This window comes from Diachasma alloeum, unplaced genomic scaffold (genome assembly GCF_001412515.2).
Source record: "Diachasma alloeum isolate Michigan unplaced genomic scaffold, Dall2.0 Dall_scaffold_00336, whole genome shotgun sequence".
In the NCBI taxonomy this organism is placed as follows: Eukaryota; Metazoa; Arthropoda; class Insecta; order Hymenoptera; family Braconidae; genus Diachasma; species Diachasma alloeum.
In genome coordinates, this window is record NW_021680475.1 from 877,717 (window position 1) to 900,406 (window position 22,690).

Consider the following 22,690-nt stretch of genomic DNA (forward strand, 5'->3'; position numbering starts at 1 on the left):
CCCAACCCCCCCCCCCCCACCTTTGAGAGCCGAAAATATACGTGTATATGTGGCACACTGTAATATGTTGACTCTCTCCATCTTTCTCCCTCTGTCCTACAACAACACAGACACTCTCGGCATTGTTTATCGTTGAAATCCACCCCTTCGACCCTTTCCAACACAAATGCGGAGAGCCTCAGCCGTTCTCTCGCGCGAGCCACTATTAATTTACTTGCTTAATAATACCCGCGTGCGGCGCGAGAGACCAGCCTTCCTCCACTTCATCCATTCACCTCATCCAACCTCTCTGGCATACACTCACCGCTGGATGCTTTTGGGGTTCTCTTTGTGTGTCTACTGAGCCGCACCAACAGACCAGAGAGGGACAACTCCGAGCCCCGCCATTGTTTCACGTCTGAATCACAAAAGTTTTTCCAACCCTCTCTCGTGTATCAGCCACTTCAGTGTCCATCCTCCAGGCTGTTCAATTTTTACTTCATTCAACGGAGTGTGTTTCATACAGTTTAGTTATTTCAATTCGAATTTGATGATATTGAGGAGTGGTCGGGGACAATAACAGAGAAAACCCCTTCGTTGTAGCCTCGAGGCTGCCGGGTTATTCCACGGCCAGACCCTGACGCTTCTTTTTTCACTCTTTCGATGGTGTGAGAGCCTCCACGACACCCTCCAGGCTTGTTCCCTCTTTTTAATTCACTCTCAACTTTTTCGAGTTACATAAAATTCCGAAGAGGATTGTTTTTATTTTATTACCCCGGAGATTTCAACATGAAATTTATATCAATGATCGTTGGTACGATGCTGATACGAGGGGCTTGCTGGCCATAGCTTTTGAATACGATCAGGGGCTTCATGGGGGGATAGTAATTACGCCCGTTCTGCCAATATTGGTTAACCTTTCGAGGTTGACGCCACCATATGCAAAGCCCCTAATGAGTCGGCTCGAGTGGAGGCCCCCGGTTGCTGCTCTCACCAAGCCTAGTATTACCATTCTCCTCATCCTCTTCACTCGCTCGCGTGTAGCAGAGCATCGTTATTGCCTATCCAACGTATCCAGTCATCTCTGGAACCAGATTTTTGCGTTTCACAAAATGAGAGAACCTCGCTACCTCGTACCCCTGTACAGCTGCAAATCGTTATACATTCTGTATGCCATTTTTTTTTTAATCCCCCCCCCGTGTCGACCTTTGCGAAACGGGAGCCGTTTCATTCGATTTTGCACTCACGGACTCTCCATGGCCCTTCTCTGCAAAATCGTTTTTTGCTCTGAATGGAGCACCGCAATATTGAAAATCCTCTCGTGGGCTAAATTCAAAGCGGTTAACTTTTGTTTAAGAGGCGGACGGTCGATAATGTTTTGCTGGTTATGTCGATACGAGATTTTATGGCGGGGGAGGGAGTAAGAGGAGAGGAAATTAGCCCTTGATGCTGTAGTTGCACAGGTTGAACTGGAAATTTTAACATAAAATTGTATTTAGAATCGATGGTGATGAGTGAGCCCGGAGTTGGAGAGTGCTGGCTGGTTTTCCATGTTTCAACATGAAAAAATAATATTAATTGATGTGATATACATGCAGATGGAACAATCGTGCCGATGCAGTCGAACGATTCCTCTCACTGGCACGCAATGCCTCTTGTTATGCAAATAGAGAGGCCGTGGGTGGAGATATAATGACACTTGGGGAGCTATGTAGACTTGTAGATGATCGAGAGATTTGAATTGGAATTAAAATTCAGTGAATTCGTTTGTTTATTGTTGTTATTATCGTATTGTTGATATGATTTTTTTTCAATTTTTTTATCTTCCTTTTAGAGGTTATTTGTTGCAAGGGAATTCAAGCAACAAATATTTTATTTTCTACGGAATTGAATGGTTTAATCTATCCTCTTCCCCTCTTTTGTAAAATAAAAGGAAAGTTGATTGTCATTCTCTAATGTTTGGGAATAACTTCATGCGTGATCCACTTTTATTCTATGATTGATTGTGGAGAACTGTCAATAAATACGCCCCTTCAATTTATCCTGAATTATTTCTTAATTAAATACAACAATATTATGGATAGCTGATTTGAAAAATCGTGATGAATGACATGAGACGAACTAATACGACATTTTTTGTAATTTCTGATGGAACTGGTGTTGATTTGATATAGTTTCCTGTGTGGGGTATTTTTCACAGGAGATTCAGATAAAAATTACGGAATGCTCTGGAAAAATTCCGTGACAGTTCCGTAAAATTTCCTACAACCACATTTCGCTCTGGAACTACGAAAAAGATATGTAATTTTTATAGAATATTTCTCTCCGTGTATCAAATCGAGAGATGATTTAGTGGTCGTTCTGCATGAATCATCAGCTTTTTGTTCAAGCAACCAGATAATTCAAGATAAAGTACAAATACAATGGCCTCGATCGATTTCCCAATGCGCATTTCATGCCCCTTTTCTTTCTCGTCTCCTTTCTCACAATTTTTTTTCACTTTATTTTTTTCCCTTTTCTTGCGGGCGCGAGAGTGAATGCGCGCGGTTTTATTGGAAAGGAACAGGAGCCCCAATGCGGCCGCCTTTCCCTTGTCTGGGGAGGGAGTTTAATAGAGGGTGAAAACCGCCTCCCACTTTCTTTCGTCTCACCCAGGCACCCACCCTCCCGCCACTGAGTTTCCTTCTGCTTTTCCGTCCACGGGTAGGAGAGCCCAGACAATTCCACTCCCGTTGGATTTTTCTTCCTACTCTTTTTCCTGCCTGGCCAAGTCATCAAGCAATCTCTTGGACAAGCTCCACTCTGTGGAGGAAGGGGGCCCGAGTAATTCTTCTGTTTGCGGGACGGAAGTGGCAAACTAATCGTCGACTCGGCAATTTGATTTACCCTCTTCAATGTTTTTTATACCCAAGTTTCCTCGTTTTTTCCTTTATCTCCCTTCATGAATATTTCTCTTGGTAGTTTTCAAGTTTTTATTATAGATGAAGGTGTTACAGATGTTTGGACAGCATTTTTCCTCACTGTTGAAGATTTTTGTACGAATTTTTTCTGTTAAATTGCGGAAATTTTGAGCGAGTGGCATTTTCACGGATTCTCAAGACATATCGTTTATCATAATTCGATCAGAAAAATACTGCACGGAGAGAAAAGTTGGAGAAAAATTACCTATGATATCGTGGCAAATTTTACAGTATGAAAGTTAGTCGTGGAACGGAATGTAATTCGATGAAAAAACACTTGTTTGTGGAGAATATAAAAAATACCCTATTCCACACCGATAGGGTATTTTTTTTGTTGCCATCCGAAGGTCATGGGGATGAATTTAAGTGAAATTTTACAGAACGCGTTCGGCAAAAAATCATTCTCCGTTACAGAAAAATTATACGCAATATTGAACAATCATTCACGTTTACTGAAATAATTTTTGATGGAATGCAGGGTAAATTTTATAGTTTTGGCATAAATTACCCATTCAGAAAATGTTGCCGGACCAACGGAGAAAAATTCGTTATTCGTTTCGCACCACTTTTCCCCTGATATAGGGTGAAAAAGTACTGAAAAACGAGTTCACTCCACAATTCAGTAGTGAAGCGGTAAACCGAGTTAAGTCGATTTGGACTATTAGCCAGTTTTTGCTGAATATCTCGGAATCTAAGAGAGATAGCAAAATTTTTCTCATAACTTTTTTTATAACGCTCTATTGGCTCTACAAAAAAGGTCATGACAAAAATCGTTCTATCTCTTTTAGATTCCGAGATATTCGTCAAAAACTAGCCAATAGTAAAAATCGACTTAACCCGGTTTACCGCTTCGCTACTGAATTAGTTCACTTATTTGATAATTTTTCTTTAACACTTTTCCGTGTGGGCGCTATAATTTCACTTCAATTATTACTTGAAAAAATTATTTTGCAACTCAACAATCAATTCATGTTCAATGAGGAGAGAAACCACGAAAACCGGCACTTACCGTTCAACTAAAGCTATATTTTTCCAAATCACGAGTTAATTTCGTGGAGGTGGTCTTACTTGCAGTCAAACGAGTGTTCAATCAGCATATATTTTACAAATAAAGACCCTTAATCCAACAAAAATAGAAGAAATATAAGAATCTATTTCACGAAAAAAAATTTTTTCCTCGTATGCCCGTTTGGGATTTTACGATTTGTTCCCTTCCCACCCCCCACCTCCCCAACCGCCGTACCGTATTTGCCGAAGGATAAGAGAAAACCTGCCAAAAATCCTAATAACTTGAGAAATTTCCTTTCACTTCGCCGGAAAAATGATGAACTTCATTGAATTCTACAAATAACTTGAAATTTCATATCTTCCCCCTAACATCAATTAAATTTCGAAAATGTGACAATTTACCTGAGATATTTTACCTATCCAACCATGATCTCATGCATCTCTCATTTTACTTCTCAAAAAAAGTATTAAAAGTTCTCTGAAATCACTGCATAATTTTCCTTGAAGTTAGACACATTTTCCGATAACTGATTTGAGTAAAATTGATTCATTAAGTTTCATTACTTCACCGCATGAATTATTTTATTTTTATTTTTTCGAAAATGTGACAATTTACCTGAGGTATTTTACCTATCCAACCCTGATCTCATGCATCTCTCATTTTACTTCTCAAAAAAAGTATTAAAAGTTCTCTGAAATCACTGCATAATTTTCCTTGAAGTTGGACACATTTTCCGATAACTGATTTGAGTAAAATTGATTCATTAAGTTTCATTACTTCACCGCATGAATTATTTTCTGAACATTTTCAGAATACTGAATCAATAAATGGCCTCCAAACAAGACTGAATCAATAAGCTTCAAACTAAAACGGTTACGTGAATTTCATAATAGCCAGTAGATTAGGTTCTTCATGTTCAGACACGGCTACGCTTCTCTTCAAGTCTTCCTCCCGCACAGGAAAAAATGTATCACTCAACGTCTGTGTGTCTTAATTCAGGAACATTATTTTTCCAAGTATGGAACAGAACGCTATTCCCGAAAAAAAAACCCTATGCACGAAGAAAAAACATTCTGATCTCCAATAGAAATGTCTGAATTTCGGCACTGAGAAAAAAAATTGCGTCTGCCAAGTAAATTTACTTGCCACAAGTAAATGTATATAAATATTTGCATTTGAAATGTGTGGATTTTCTTGATGTTAGTGCATTTACTTGGCAAAAGTAATTTTTTTTCTCAGTGTACGATATCCAAATCTAGCGAGCAAAAAATTTTAGAAACAAGTTAAATTTTTACTCATTCTATGGACAGAAAAATCTAAACGTCAATTACGTTTTGATGAGCGTAATTTACAGTTTGCTAAATATAATTTATATTTACCCTCAATGTGATTTTTTTTCCGTCATGAAAATCTGAATTTAAACCTCAGAAAGGGGTACTTTACGGTCAAAATAAGAACGGAAAATACACCTAAACAAAACATCTTTTATGTTTCACTAAGAGTATTTCGCGCTCAAGAAATTGTAAATTATTATTTTTATAAAACCGTATCGCACGATTTACTTATTCGTAATGTACGAGAAAAACATCGTATTTTACGCGTAAAATATGTATTTTTGAACAACGTAAAAATGAACGTAAAATTCGAAAAAAAATCATCGTAATTTACGAATACAAAACCGTAAATTATGTTTATGTAACCTTATTTTACGGCGATTTGGAGCGTAATTTACGCTTCGACTCCAAGCGTAAAATCGCCGTGGAAATCATAAAAGACGACTTCATAAATGTAATTTATGGTTCGGTTTTTCTGTGTGAAAAAATTATTTTTCTTGAAAATCAGACAAATAAAAATCCGTAATGATCCAATCCGTATTCTAATCCGTAGTGATTTCAATATCTCTGAAACTCATAGTGCGCACGGAGAAAAAAATCGCGGAAAAAGTACTATGGAAGTCACGCAAAAATTACGTTGCTTGACGAAAGTGTGATGTGCATCACTACAGATTCGCAGAAATCACTGTTCTCGGCGCGGATTTTTATGGCGTGTCACGTAAAAATTGTGTTTCAATTCATAAAATTTCCAGAACTCAAGAGGGAACATCTATTTCTCATTTTAGATTGTTTCCGAGTTTTTACGTAAAAATTCCCGATAGAGCATTTCCATCACTTTTACGTTTCGTCGCGTAATTTTTCCTGAATTTTTTTTCTCCATACGATATAATTTCGATAAAATTCAAGAGTTCTTTATTACTAACTTTTAAGTGGTGGCAGCTCTCCACCCAATGTAGATTGTCACATGATGAGAAAATCCCCGCTTAGTGTATTTCACGATTTCACGAAAAAAAAGTTGGAAAAAGTAATTAATTCCTCGTTTATGGATAATTTTGAACCGCTACTAAATGGGAAAAGTCTCACTCCAATAACCCACCACTTTTAAAACTCACAGTAGTCTCCCCTTAAAGATCAGACACGTATTGAATTGAATTCTAAAAAATCGTGAATTATAAATATTATAAATCACAAATTATGAATCATAAATTCACAAAAAGTGTCCAAAAATCTCGACTCAAAGGGCCTATTTCCACGACAATGCATATTCGAACCCCAAGTTTCTTAAAGTCAGTAACTTGCTTTTAGAAATTTAGTTCCTCCTGTGCACAATTCGTGAACAACTTTGACCTCAATAAAATGAGCCATGACTTTATGATTTCAATTATTCCGCTCAATTGACCGAAATGGCCCGAAAAAAATTGAATTAGGGAGAAAGGTAATTTCAGCGTCACAGTATGGGTCGTTGCACCCTTATGAGGCTACTCCAGCTACCCTACAAAATCTTGGATGGGTATTTTAGCTTCCACTAGCCTCCACTCCAGTGTATATACAACGTACGTTAGCTATAATACAGTCAGGGGTGGGTGAGGGATTGAACAGAGAGAAAGAGAGAGTGGGGGATCGATCGAATCGCCATTACGACGAGAGTGAGTGCCAGCCTCGATGGAATCACGGCGCTATACCGCCACAGCACCGCAGGGTGTTTTATTCTCCGTATATATTTGCCGGCGTATCACCCTCAGTGTTCCCCTCTTATAGTAGGATGTCGCCTCTATACGCAAGGGCTGTACGAACAGGGCGTGTTTCCACTGTGCGATGCATACACCAGCGAGAGGGAGTGAGATATCAGAGGGTACATGAGTCTACCAGACTTTCCAAAATCCATGGGGAATCGTACGGTTCGGCGAAGAACCAATGTGAGAGTTTGAAGGGCCTTGAAACTGAAGGGGATAAATTCTTCCAGAAAAGTGACTCTCGAAAAGTAATTCACCCGTGCAAAAAACGATACGCGAATATCAACCCCCGTTCCGACCTTCTTTGCCTAGGGAATAGAATAACCCCATTTTGGGGATTATTACTAAATGGGATGAAGGATGCACTGTTGGATGAAAAAGGAAATTTTATAGACAGTTGACTACTAATTTTCAAGACAGTGACACTGAATGCGATTTAAGGGAAAAAATCATGAAATTTCAGGTTTCACTGAAAATTCAGTCAAATTCCAGAAATTTAAGCAGTATAAAGACGAAAATTCCTTAATTCATTTGAATAATTTGCATAAAATATTCTGTGCTAAATTGCATGAATTTTTCAGTGAAATCTGAAATTTCATGATTTTTTCCCCTTAAATCGCATTCAGTGTTACTACCCTGAAAATTAGAGAATATATTTACCAGAATTTTAGGGTTTTCTATTCATTTTGAGGAAAAAATGGAACTGAAATTTCTTTTGATTTTTCAGATCCTTTTGATTTTTCTACGAATTTGTGAATTTTCAATGGTAATTAAATTCGATAAAAATTTCCAAAAAGTGTACCGCAAATTTCAGACAAAAATTTGTGACAGTATACCCCTTGGGAAAGTTGCGAATTATGCAAAAACATTTATCCACCCAGAACATTTATCTGCTAAGTGAAAGAGACTGAGATATCCTTGAGAAAAGGAAACAGTACCATAAACAGGGGTTGATTTGTCCTTATTTTTTTGTATGGCCCCTCTGAAAGCCACTCCATTTTCTTATAGAGAGGGGAAGAAATAAGGTGAAGAACCAATACGAGAGTGCGATGAATCTTGAAAAGCTGGTGGGGAGGAAAAGTAACTTCCGAAAAATATTTCACATAAACTAGAAATGATGCGAGAAAATAAACTCCTGTTTAGTTCATTTCAACCCTTTTGGAATGAATTCCGTGTTTAAAAAATAAAATATAAAAAAATTATAATATAAAAGAGAACGCATAGAATATATATGTAAAATAGGTAATCCTTTTCAGGAACGATTTACGGAGAAAAAAAATGGATAAAAATTGTCTAGAAAATCGTGGCATATTTTACTGTATGAGAGGTAATCGGAGAGCGAAATGTAATTGAATAAAAAGACGCCTGTTTGTTGAGGATATTTTACGATTGGCTCGGTAAAAGAAATACATCTATGGATGCGAAAATTATCCTTCTATACACCAGCATTTGTCACGCTGGTAGAGTTTTTTTTCTTTCATCCATATAAAAGTCATGAGGACGAATGGAAGTGACATTTTACCGAATGCATTCCCTCAAAAACGCAAACTACCTCCACGTTCGGTAAATTTTTCCGGGTCCACGAAGAAAAATTTACTATTCGTCTCGCACTTTTTCCCCGATGTAGAGTGAAAACCCACTGAAAATCGAGTTCGCTCCACGATTATTTGACGGTAATCGTTCAGTAATTTTTTCCAATTTTCTTCGCCTTGTTGAAACCGGAAAAAATGGCCTATTATCTATCAATTCGAAACATCTCCTGAACAGAAAAACTACAAAATCTTTGAGAAAAGATGAAGCCACTAACCAGGCATTTGTGTACTTACTGTTTTTTGTATTTCTCCTCTTTGAAATTCACGATATACTCCCATAACTGAAAAAAATGATAAGGCGAAGCACCAAAATCAACGTGAATAATTCATCCCCGAATAGCAATTTCGAAAAAATATGAAAAAAGGATACACGAAAATCAACTTCTGTTTCGATTCTTTTCTGCCTGAGGGAATAAAACGACCCGGTTTCAGGAATGATGATCAGATCAGGGTGAAACATCACCTTTTGTTAGTGATTTAGGCAAACAGAAATGGTGAATCAATCATTTCATTCAAAACCTTCACTTTCCTAGATGAAAAACATTAAAAGATCCTTGAGAAAAGGCAAAATATCCTGGGTAGGGGTGGATTTGTCCTTATCGTTTCTCGTGAGTGTCGTCTCTAAAAACCCCCACGTTCTATTAAAAATAAGTTGAATGAATAATCAACCGGTTTTTCGTATTTTCGACCCTGCAGAACATGTCAACTACATTGTTAACAAAAATAATACGACAGAAGGTAAAGTTTAACCACCGATAATATGTATATTTAAAACCGGTTTGTGTAATGAGGGGTTTGAAAGACAAACGCGACGCTGTTGACAAGTTTCTATTTTACACTGTAATAAAAAAAAAGTATAATAAAAAAATTTATGTGTTAAAACATTTAAGTAAAATATTCCGGTTGTCCTTTCCAGTTATGGGGCTGGTTACGATCTCGCAGCGCGTCGAAAGAACGCAACGAGAGAATCAACAGCGACCCTAAAAGCCTGGTTAAACGAGCACAAGAAAAATCCGTATCCAACTAAGGGTGAAAAAATTATGCTCGCTATTATAACTAAAATGACACTCACCCAAGTATCAACGTGGTTTGCCAATGCAAGGAGAAGACTCAAGAAGGAAAATAAAATGACGTGGGAGCCGAAAAATAAAACTGACGATGATGATGATGCTGTTCTCACTGATTCAGAGGATAATAAGGACAAGGATGACATGAGCAGTGACAATCGAGTGGATAGAGTTAGTGATGATGCAAGACGGAGTTTGGAGGATAATGGTAAGTAAATTTTACAACCAAGTTAGTATGAAAGTTCAGTATACTATTCCTAAAGCCTCTAATGGGGAAAGATAAGCCAATTTTCAATCCCGGAAACCCAAAGTTGTGAGGTCACAGTCCAATCTCTGACTTTCACAGAGAAATTACAAATCCGCAATGAATTTTGGGGTCAGGCGAGGGTTGGAGAGGAACTAGTTAAGGTTCTTTGGTTCTCTGAGTGTATCGTAGAGGTGGAGATAATGATTCACATGTAGATATACAACGAATTTCTGGTCAGCTCATTTCATCCCTTTTTGGAAAGTAATTTGTGCTTCTTTGCCTAAGCGAAGAAATGACCCCATTCTGACCCAATTCATTTGAAGCATGGTATTCCAAGATATCCCCGAAATTTCGATTTTCAAAAAATACAAAATTTTTGGAAATTTTCAAATAAATCAAAATAACGATTATTGCTATCGCCTTCATCTTGGAACTTGGTCAAAAGGACATTCAAACAAATTTTTTAAGTCATCATTCAATGAATTCAGAACAGGTTTTTTAGTTATTGTGGAACACCCGATTTTCGAAAAAATTTGTAATTTAAAAAAACTAATCGATGAATTAAATTTTAATTAATGGCGATTGATAGGGCTCAATAAACACGAATCTCTGTCTAGCCCATTGTAACCCTTTTTTGAAAGTATTTGGTGTTTTTCTGCCGAAGCGAAAAAAAAGCCTATTCTGGGTAAAATATCCCCTTTTAGAAATGAATCAAATAAAAAAAATGCAAATTATCTATCCATTCAAAACATTCTATCCCGTGGGTGAAAAACAACCAAGTTAGTATAAAAGTTCAGTATGCTATTTCTGAAGCCTTTAATGGGGAAAGATAAGCCAATTTTCAGTCCTCGAAACCCAAAGTGGTAAAGCCACAGTCCAATCTCCGTCTCCCACAGAGAAATTCCAAATTTGCAATGAATTTCGGGGGTCAGAGGAGTGGGAGGGGAGAAAATAGCTCAAGTCCTTTGGTACTCTGGGTGTATCGTAGAGGCGGACATAATGGTTCACATGTGGGTAAACACAGTGACGGGTTGCGGGTTGCCGCGCGAAGAGATTAATGGCCTTTGGGTTTGCTTCTAACCCCTTTGCGTTTCCACTCCCTCTCTGGATCTATATACCCTCCACTCCCCTGCCCACCTCCTCCTGCAACTCACTTCCGTTGGCCATCCTGTGCAACTGGAGGTTGTATGGTGTGCCTACAGTAACTGGTGTAACGTGAGGCAGCACGTCCAGGGGAATGTGCGAGGGTGCGGCCGCTGGGCCGGAGTAGCCAGCCCGTAGGACTATACAGTGAAACGAGAGAGTCCATACACCGTGGGATATACGTTATGTATATAGATGCTTCGGGTACACTGGTTCGAGCGACCAGTGATGTATCGGCGCCCGCGGTGAGACGAATGGCTAAAGAGAGAAGGAGGATGGCTCTCAATGCCAAACCATTACCGCAATACACCGCACATTGTGCCACATGTGGATATCAGTAAAAATAGGTCGATTAAATTGGCCCAAGAATTCGTGAAGATTTGATAGATACATTTAATTGATATAAATTGCGCGATTAATCGGTGATAAAGTGGGTGGGGTCAGAAGTTAAAGAGCCACTTGTGGACTCACTGGGAGTATCTGTTTAGTTGGGCCATAAGGTTCCCTTTTATAAGGGTTTGGTGGAGTTTCAAATCTACCCCTTGGTGAAAGAGCCCACAAAACTCTCTGGCCCATCACTCCTCTCTCTTATGCACGTTATTGGGGCTGTACACAAGAGTAACAGAGACAGTTGATAACTTGCCCACAGTGAGTATGCGCTTTGGGGAATTATCGCTTGACGACCCATCAACTAAACCCCTCTGCTAACTCATTCGAAGCTCTTAATGAAATTCTCACCCCTAACTGACTAGCTGGCTGGACGCCCTGCCAGACGGACGGGACGGCTCTTTTCCAGAGTGCAAGGGGCGCCAAGGGATATAAAAGAAGTTGAAAAAAAAAACACCGACTGAAAGAGCGAGAGAAAGGAAGAAAGAGATCCACCATCCCGAGGGGATCCGAAATCTCTCGCGCTCCCCAAAGTGGTTGCAGGCTTCGCTCCCCCTTTTTTTCACAGCATCCCTTACGGCTTAACTCTATGAGGGCAAGGGAAACCATCTCTTACTCGCACTCACCTCCCTATTTTTCCACTCACACTTATTCGCTCTCTTCTTCTCCCAAGTACTTTTTTTTCCCTCCTTCAGGGCACACGGTGCTCTTTTCGACGCTTCCAGCATCCCCATCCCCTCCCCTGCAATGACACGCATACGCGCGTCTCGCTTTCACACCAGGGACTATAAACCATTAACGGCAATATTGCCACGCGGGAGCTTCACGAGCACTACCCCAAGCTCCACCCTCATATCCAATAATTAACGAGCCTGGGGATTTTGGCTTATCGTTTCCCCTACTTCAATATACTGTGTACAGAGTGTATCTCGAGATTTTCAAGGGGTCGACAAGTCGATCGTTGTGTCGATACATGTTAAAGCCCTCCATGACACGCGTCACTTCATGTTGTTCTTTCTCTTTTTCATTATTGAATTTAGAACCCATGAGGCATGTGAAGGCTGAGCACATGCAGCACGACAAGGATCTGGAGGACGATGACGACCTGGATCTTGAAGATGACCCAAGGAGCCGAGAGATGTCCTTCCACCACATGCCCCAGCACCACCACAGTCACCATCATCAGGGCTACATAAGTGAAGACCACCTGAAGGACGAGGGTGTCAAGCCCGATTGTCAAGCAGGTGGTGTTCCCATTCCCGCGACGAAGCCCAAAATCTGGTCGCTGGCTGACACAGCAGCCTGCAAAACCCCTCCACCTCCCTCCCATCCTCACCACCAGGCGTATCTGAATCACCAACAGCACTACAGCCATCAGCCTCAAGGTCATCCACAGCAGACGCCCCAGCATCACCTGTCCAGTCAGTCCCATCATCAACACTCCCAGCAGCCCTGGCTCGGCTCCGGGGGTGGCGGTGGTCTTGGTAATTTTGCCCTACCTTCTGCCGCATCAATGAGCCCGTCATCCGCAGCGACAGCGCCCTACTCCAACGCCGTAACGAGATACGGTGGCTTTCTGAGCTCCTCGTCAGGTGGACAACTCCACTACAATCCAAACTCATCGTCTGGCTCGACATCAAGTGCATCATCATCGGCAGCGGCGGGGTTTCCCGAGGTTGGGACGGACACGCCACCCCAAACACCTCCCAATATGAAGGTGACAACACCCAACGGCGTGATCCAGGGCCCTCCGGGAGCATACTGCCCTGGTGGCAGTACCACAGCCAATAGCAATGGTACAGCGAGTCATTATCCAAGTGGATTGGCTGCTAGCAGTGGTTATCTGTCCTCCAGTTCGGGATCAGCCAGCAGTGCATCGTCCTTCGGGGCTCGCTTGCAAAGCTCTCCACACAAGGACTTCTCCTCTGGCAACCAGACCTCCGTCCTTCACCAACAAACGACTGCCAGTCTTCCGCCTACGGAGGCCACCACGGCGTTCAAGCCCTTCTACAAAGGGTGAGTGACAATTCAGTAGCGAAACGGTAAACTGGGCTAAGTTAATTTTGAGTATTGGCCAGTTTTTGACGAATATTTCGGAATCTAAAAGAGATAGAAAACTTTTTCTCATGAGCTTGTTAGAGATTGAGGCTAATGCTAGGGCGGATTGGGGGAAGTGCTTTGGAAAAGGTGAAATTAAAGGACACGCGGATTACAAAAATACTGCTGATGTACTTCATTAGTGGCGCAAGCCACGCGTCTTTAGTTTGGGGATTCACGAATCGATGAATGTCTCAAATTCAAAGTCCATAATTGCCTTTACACTGCACTGGATAATCTCGTGATATTGAACTTGATAATTGACTCAAAATGAGTGACAGTTAACTCGAAATTAATTGATAATTAAACGAAGTAGAGACGCTGCAGAGGGCATTAGGCTTAATATACCACGTACTTTATTAGTGGCGCAAGCCACGCGTCCTGAGTTTAGAGATTCACGAATCGATGAATGTCTCAAATTTAAAGTCGATAATTGCCTTCACACTGCACTGGATAATCTCTTGATATTGACCTTGATAATTGACTCAAATTAATTTATAGTTAGCTCAAAATTAATTGATAATTAAACGAAATGGAAACGCTACAGAGGGCGCTAGACTCAACATACCACGTACTTTATTAGTGGCGCAAGCCACGCGTCTTGAGTTTGGGAATACACGAATCGATGAATGTCTTAAATTAAAAATCGATAATTGTCTTTACACTGCACTGGATAATCTCATGGTATTGAACTTGATAATTGACTCAAAATGAGTGATAGTTAACTCGAAATTAATTGATAATTAAACGAAATAGAGACGCTACAGAGAGCGCTCGACTCAATATGACACGATGATGAACTCGGTTGAGCGGTTACGTTGATACTGTACTCAATAGGTGACTCTCTAACTAATAGATGTGCACTCTTTGATGGATAGATTGATACTGAATTCATTTTTGACGATTTGCTCCGTGATTTGACCCTGAACCCGAAGGGTTCCGAAGTCACTCGAGTTTTTCTGTTGAGACCGGTAACTTTTACTGATGGATTATTTGCTGCATTTTAAACAGAGCTTTTTTGTAGAGCCAATTGAGGGTTATAAAAAAAGTCGTGAGAAAAATTTTGCTATCTCTCTTACACTCCGAGATATTCATCGAAAACTGACCAAAAATCAAAATCGACTTGACCCGGTTTTCCGCTTCGCTACTGAGTTAACAATCCAATATTTGAGCCCCTTCATTACTACGCATTATTTACAGATCCCAGTCCATGGCCAGTGGTTTTGTATCGCCGGTTTAGACCGCTGTCTCCGAATCCTCGGGTCACTATCAGCACTCGTTGTTATTCAGGTGAGTTTATCGCAAAATTATCAAATACGCACTATTTCTCAGACTCAGTGTGGCATAATCACTGACAGCTTCAGCTATTAAATGTAAAATACGAATTTTTAGTTGATACAAATTTGCCAGGTTTGATTCATAACCCTCGCACGCGCCAGACTCATAAATTTCCCCTCCACCAATCATAACTACCGACTCAACTCCGCAAAACAACTACTCATGTGGCGTTGTACAATCCACTCTTTCCAGTAGATAAGAGACAATGACGTTAATAGATCGAAAATACAACATTCTATTATCCAAAATTACAATCATATTTGCTAAGCCTAAAATAAAATCACTCGACACGCCTTTCCACTCTGACAGTTGATAAGAATTAATATTCACCGAGGGCTGTGACATTGTCCGTTAGAAATCGTCGATGGCTTGAACGCATCACGAAAATAATAATGATCAAAAAACGGGTTTGATATTGAGTAGCGTGTGGCCAAGGCAGCATCTCTCTCACACACCTCAGAGATCTGAGAATGCTATCGCCACCTCAATGACAGTGACAAATGAACCGAGATTTTGATCAGTGAATGGAATCACTGGACTCTCTCCTGTAGCTGTTTCTCAAGGTAGAGAATTTCTCTAGCAAACATCTCCTAGTAACCTCACTGGTGACTTGGACACACCTCGAGCTGTCGCATTTAGTGTCAAGAAACTCCGTGGATCCTTCTCACACCCACGGTGTAAATCCACACTGTATAAAGTCACAGTGGAGCATAAATCAAAAGCAAGTACTAGTTCTCACTGTTTATTGCTGCCTCATAATAGTCCCTTCCCCCCCCCCCTCCCGAAAAAAATTCAATGACCGAGCAAGAAATAAAAGATTGAAACAAGTGAAGGAAAGTCATCTCCTCCGACAAAAATAACGCCCAAAACGTTTGGGAACTGTTTACTTTGCTAGAAGGAGTGAGGTCAGAAGGAGGAATAAAGGCCAGAAGAAAAAGGGAGTAGCGGAGAAGTGGTCACCACCTCGTCGAGACGTTCTTTCGGAGGCCGGGTGTTAGCGGGATGCCCTTATCTGGTGGCGATCTGATCCTAATTTATAGCCACGTCCCAAATAAACTAGTTTTCGCTGTCGTCACCTCGGCTCCGAAACGATCAGTGTGCAGAGGCCTCCGCGCTCAACCTCACACCCCTTCCTCTTCTCTCTTTCTCTCTCATGGGGATCACAAGCCTTGTGGCCAGCCTCAGCCTCACGGTCCGCTTATTATAATGCCACTTAGCAACTCTGGCACATATATGAGAGACTTTTGGGCACCATCCACCAGGACTGAGCCGCGAGGGGGGGACTGCACAGGTTGCTATGGCATCCCAAAATGCTACCAGATAGCGCTGAAAAACTGTGCCCAACACCCTCGTAATTGCCAATTAGCGAGAGGCTATTTAATTGCTATTTAGACTGGGTGGCGCTGAATGATGAGTCCCAACTTCTCTCAAACATCTGGATCTCTCTGATCCTTCGGGATGCGCTGGATACCTCAGCATCTTTGCCTTTACGATATTTATGAGACATGCCTAAATGTATCTGCATAAAATTTGGCGAGCTTCCACCTAGTGTCTTAGCCATCTTCTCCAGTACCTCAACCTCAGTTAACGGTCGTCCTGGGATTTCTCAGCAGATGGCTGTCCCCTCAATAAATCCTACCGGCGATGGAACCTGGGATCCTTGGTATGGTGATACACTCGCTCCAGTGTACACCTTTGTCCCACGGATGCTGTGAAAAACCTCATGAGGAGGAAGGAATACCTGAATCCTCGGTTCTCCATGAATTCTTCTCGCACTATTTTTAGTCTCTCACTTCATTTGCTCGTTTCTCCTCTCCCAAAAGTTTTTGGGAAGTTTTTTTTCCCCTCGAGTTTTATTGGCTTTTTTTCGCTGAGGACTTTTGCGATCGAACGCCGAGGTCTACCTTGCTAACGGTTCGATGAACACGGCGCGTCAACGAATTACACGATTCGCTGCGCAACAAGTGGCAGACCCGTTTTTTTTCAACCGAAAAATATGGACGGAGTAGTCTCAAACGAATTCAAGTCGAGAAAAACCTCTTTAGACTATCAAATCACAGGTTGGATAAATATTCGCTTCAAGTTATTGTGAACATTGTAATAACTGTTGATCGCGTGACACTGGGGCGAAGAATTTGACCCGCGATATCTGCATGCATCACGCGTGTTGAAATTCGAGTGTAATGCCAATCATCAGAGAAAGGGTACGAGATTAAAGATATATAAGTATCGATTACTCGCGTATGCAAAACGCTGTGGAGGAATATGTCAATTGAGAGTACATAGTTGAGTTACTGGGGACAAAACACACATGCATGCAGTGGTCTCGCAAGATCGATCGGAGATAGATGCATTTGAGGATAATTCCCGTGGCATTTCGATTGTCATGTTGAAATAGACGGGATTTTCAGGACTACGAGCAGAACGAGGGAGGCATTTGACGGAGAGGCGGTCCACAGTGATGGATGGAATCTCGTTAAATCTGGCTATAAAAAAAAACGGCAAATGAGTCCGTATAAAAAAGCAAAAAGAGTGGAATTTATGAGTGTCCATTACGCAAAATTTTTAACACTCTTCAAACTTTTTTTTCATGTGAAATAGTGAGAACAAAAAGTTCCTAGTTTCCAGAACCGATTTACTGATTTTATGAAGTTCATGATTACAGATGACATTGTTCTGAGGATGATAAACTGGTTACTTAATTTTAGAAGAAAAAGCCCTGAGATTTGATACCAAAAATGTACCATTTTAAAGTGAGATAAGTTTTTAAATCAAAAGATCAATGGAAAAGATAAAATTCTAAAATAATTGAACATTAATTCAATATTAATTGAGTCAATAAAAATGTCATGTGGCATACTTTGAATAACAAAAGATTTATAAACATGACTAGATTAATTTTAGAATTGGAAAAATCACCAATTCAAGAATGAAAATATTCTTGTCTTGAGAACCCTGATTTTTTTCACTCCAGGTTTATATTTGTAGTCGTCCACATGACAAGGGCCTACTTCATCGATATAGCTATGTATATTTCAATAATATCAATAACATTGCCCACATTTGATGTACCTAAAGAAGATAAAAAAATGATTTAACATTGGTTTGAATGAGAGTTGCGGAGACAAAAACGTGAATATCTTGAAAACTAGGATTGGCAAAGTGCGCCCTTTTTATGCGTGTGTTTACATTTTAAAATTTCGTTCAAATGAGAGAAAATGTGCCTTAATTTGAATAACTAGACGACAATTAAGTCAAAATTACGTCATAAAGATTTTTTTTCGTGAAGATTTTATAATAGATATGGAATGAAAAAAAATTGAAGTGCAAAAATTACTCAGAATTAGCTCTTCTTTCTCTGATTATTAGGAAAAATTTGATGAAATTTGATTGAAAAAGTGAAAATTGCGCTGATCTCCAATATTTTTCACTTCCTAAATTTCGCACGGAGAGAAAATACATTGCAATCATGTACGAGATCCTACGCAAATGAGTGTGCTACTCACTAGCTATGGGACCAAACAAAAATGCGGACAGGGCACCCTAATTCCGGAACACATGCTGAAAATTTCTATCCCATTACAGTTCCTCTAAAATTTCAAGTCATTTCATCATTGAAAATTCAAAACTTACCTGAATATTCATATTTTCTCGGAAATTTCAAAGGAATCGGAAAACTCCCGGGTTTCTACTACTCAAAAGTTTGAAATTTCATTCAGTTTGCAGTGAAATTAGAAATTTTATGATCCTTTTTCCCTCCAAATTATCTTCAATGTGACATTCCTGTGCTGATTCTAATCGTGCTGATTCTAATGAGAGCCTTGATCACGTGCTCTGGCGCTGTCCCATACATGAGCGACACCGCCCAAGGTTATTAGCTGGGAAACGGGGTGAGGGCTTCTCCCCATCTTACGAAATCAGGGTCTTCTTGAAAAATTTAAATAGACAGGTTCTTAAGCATATTGATTCCCTCTTGAACCCCTCTGTATTAAATACTTAAGAATACAATGTAAATTGTCACACATGAGACCTTAAAAAATAATTTTGTTTGTCAACACAATTGTATTTTTGTAATTCTTTTTTTTAGCAAAAGAAACCACAAACTGAAATGTATAACTGTTCAGATTTTAGATTTCTTGTAGGAGAGTTTTTCCCGGTCTTATGCTACTTTTCCGTGCACAAAGAAAATTATTTAGTGAATAGTCAGTAATTTTACTAGTCGGTAAATTTCACCAACTATTTTTTTTTTTAATTCACCAACTAGTTGTTGAAATTCACCAAGCAGTTGTTGAAAATCAACAAGTAGTTGAAATTCATCAAATAATTTTCTCCGTGTACGATTTTCGTAACACTTAGCGTACCACATCCGAATTTTTCGGTGATTCCACATTATATCCCAGCGTTAGTGGGTATCGCACCAATTTTGCAAGAATTTTCTCTCCGTGCAGTAAGACGGACATCCGAAATTGAGAGATTTTTACTGGAAACCAGAAACTTTTTCCTCTCGCTGGTAGATGAGAAATGGGGCAATATTGGCCGAGGGTGGCCCGAATGTTGGCCAGTACCGGGCCATCCTCGGGGCTGTTAAAAAAAATTAAGTCCTCACTAGTGCGAGAGTGACGCTCAGAAATAGCGACATAGAAGACAAAGCTATGCTGATCTATGAATATTGAAGCGACAGCGAAGGCGTCGGGACGTCACCACGAGTAAACCGATACGACCCCATCTCTCCTGTCCGCAGTCTCGGCTCTCCCCGAGGCGACGGCGGGCATTCATTGCCTCTAGACCCAGCTGGTCCGATATACGGGAGGCCCTGTAATGGACATGGTGAAATGGGTGTGATATTTCTCCGCGTCCGGGATGCTCCCCCCCCTCCATTTCCCCACGTTTCCTCCATTAAAATCAACTCCATCAATAAGAAAATGAAAAATGTTAATCATAATAGTTGTCATTACGATCCCCCCAGAATTCCAAAGCCCAAATTATTATTTGCAACTTATCTTCCATCGTGTCTCGAGGAATATGGTAATTACTTGAGTAGTGACTGCGTAAACATATCTGCCACGACCGCCTATCCTGCCATCCGGACGCGTAAGTGCTCTAGTAACAAGCAGTTACAACTTACAAACGTTTGGAGCGCGCGTTGTCGGGGCGACAAAGTTAACCATCGTTTGGCCTTTCAGCTGAAAAACCGGTCTTACCTGGTCTTCCCCCTCGCAATCCACCGGAGAAGGGAGGAGATTGTGGCGAGAGGGTGGAAGGGGCTTTATATCCACCAACCTTCGTAATTGCGAATCGAGACGCGCGCGCGTGACACTCACGATCTTGCCTCTCGATACTGAATATTAATCACCAATGCTGGCCAACTCCGTTCCAGTCAGCACTGGAGACTCGATAATTCGTTTGGACTTTCGTTTGCATGATTAAAAAGAAACAACAAATTTACAAGTTTATTCATTATTTATAGTTTTAACATTTGTAACATTTTGAGAGAACCAGAATTGATAAAATTCCACGACTAATTTGTATGTATTTTTTATCTGTTACAGAATATTCTGAAACACCGAACAAGCGGATATTACCAATCAATAATCCAACCAGTGTCCCATAAATTGTAATGAAATATCCCGGGAAAAAAACGAGTCATTGGAATAAGGAGTACAGGAGGAAATAAATAAAACCGTAGAGTTGAAAAAAAAAGATAAGAGGAAAAACGGAGATAGATAGTGGTGTGAGATGAAGCGAAGAGTGCCACGACCTCCGAGCCACCATAAATCGTTTGGTAGCTGTTGGATGCTGAGGCCAATACACATCGGAGTGAGACTCTATGGTGGAGGCGAAAGGCTGAAGGGGGATTAGAAGGACGAGGAGGGGGATTAGAAAGGGGTCGGAGGGAGAGGATAAGAAGAAACCTAGAAAAACCGAGTGCAGAGCGTCTTACGGATACGTGCCAGTGGCGGAGGTGCTGCAGTGCATTTTCAAGCGACGTAACAAGGGGACTCTAGAGCAACTTCTCCTCGAAGGGTTGTTACAACCTCCTCGTGCACTAGCAGCAGCAAGAGAAATCTAACAATGAAAAATGAAGGAGAAAAAACAAATTTATTGTCGGGCAAAGTGCAAATAGCACCCGCGACGAGAACTTGGTTCCCAATCGCTGGGCGGTCGCAAGGATTATATATAAATATAAATTTTAATTGAAGATACTTCATTGTGTATAGAGACTTAATAATAAAGAGAAGAGTTGAAAAATCGTACCTTACGACCGCGGCAGCTATCGCTTTACCTTAACCCTATTCTACTTATTAGAGGATAAATTAGGAGTACAGCAAGGGAAATTCGTAACACTCCAGATGCAGAACACAATCCACAGTAAATAAACAGGCAAATGGAAAATGTATAGGGACGCTATGTCATTATTAACCGCAGTGAGGAATGATATGAAAAAATTAACCGTCACACTTTGATTAATTGTTTATCACGTGGAGAGGAAAATAGGAGAGAGAGATGCGATATTAAATTAAACGTATTCTAGCCCCGTAGTAGCTTAAGGCATGTACTCTGAGGGTTATCGTGGCGCGTCGCCGCCCACGTGGTTTTTCCCCCGCTCCTCTATAGACACGCTATGCATATATTAATATGGAGTAAATATACGTGCCAGTGATTACGAATGCCCATGTGAGCCATATGGGAATCAAGGAGAGAGGTAGTGATAAAATGAACAAAAAAAGGAGAATTTGAATGATAAGTTTGGGATGAAGAATTAAGGGTAAAATTTATATTGATCAGACATTGGCGCCCTGCGTCGTGTTCACGCAGTCTCGAGGACGTTTATCGATTAGTTTTATGCTGAATCATATTTAAAAGAGTGTAAGGATGAATTTGATTAAATGATTCTTCACTCTTTGCTTATTTTCTTAATTTTATGGACGATTTTTTAAATGTTGTTGGTATTTTATTATGAAGACATATTTTTCTGGTGTTTGTAAATTAATGAAAAATTACTGTGTAATCATTCATGTAATTTTGGAGATGAAATCAAGCTTGGGGAATGTAAATTATTGCTTTTTATAAAGATAAAAAAAAAGGGTCGAGAGCATTGAAAAGTATAACGAAAAAGTTGATTTATTTGTATCTGTGATAAACGAAGAAAAAAAATTGTAAAAGATAGTGGTTTAGGTGCTGGTGCATTCGTTCACTCGTACAAACCCTATGTATGCAGAAATCATCATTATATAAACAGAATTAGTTGAAATATCTTTTTGTATATAATTAGGATTTAAAAAAATGAAACTTGAGCGTACGCGTGGGCGGCATGGAGGAAAGACCACATTAGCCTAGACTAGAACTGGATAACCCTCCCAATCCAAACTCAAAACTACTAAAATTTGTGAATAGTAAATTAATTAGGACGGGTCTAAGGTACAGCGTTACAAGAGTCTTTGCTCGGTTGTTCGTACGATTGTAAATTAAACGAAGAAAAAACGGCAAATACTTCACTAAAAACCTACGAAAAAAGCCACTGTAAATAATTTTGAATGTGAATATAGATAAAAATATAAATATAAAAATAAAAATTCTATTATTATCGATATTACAACATTATATTATTATTGTCTACTACGATTATGAATTGACATTATATTAAAAAAAAACGAAGACTACTCAACGTGTTTACCACCATTATTTACAACATCACCAACCAATAAATCTGCAGTTTTCAATACAAAATCGGTGAAGGACAAAGTTGTCACGGTGGAAAACAATATGCAATAAATAACAAACAATGAATGCTCAATGGATTTTA

At 40.0% G+C, this 22,690-nt stretch overlaps 1 protein-coding gene across 1 annotated transcript in view; it reads left to right on the forward strand.

The window, feature by feature from the left end:
- The window catches only part of LOC107040455 (homeobox protein araucan), a 36,790-nt gene extending 14,341 nt beyond the window's left edge, over positions 1-22,449 (forward strand). Inside the window, exons 4-7 of the mRNA XM_015260546.2 lie at positions 9,524-9,882; positions 12,492-13,467; positions 14,749-14,838; positions 20,436-22,449. Coding sequence (XP_015116032.1) covers positions 9,524-9,882; positions 12,492-13,467; positions 14,749-14,788 — 1,375 coding nt within the window. The 3' untranslated portion in view covers positions 14,789-14,838; positions 20,436-22,449. The remainder of the gene's footprint in view (positions 1-9,523; positions 9,883-12,491; positions 13,468-14,748; positions 14,839-20,435) is intronic.
- The last annotated feature ends 241 nt before the right edge of the window (positions 22,450-22,690 follow it).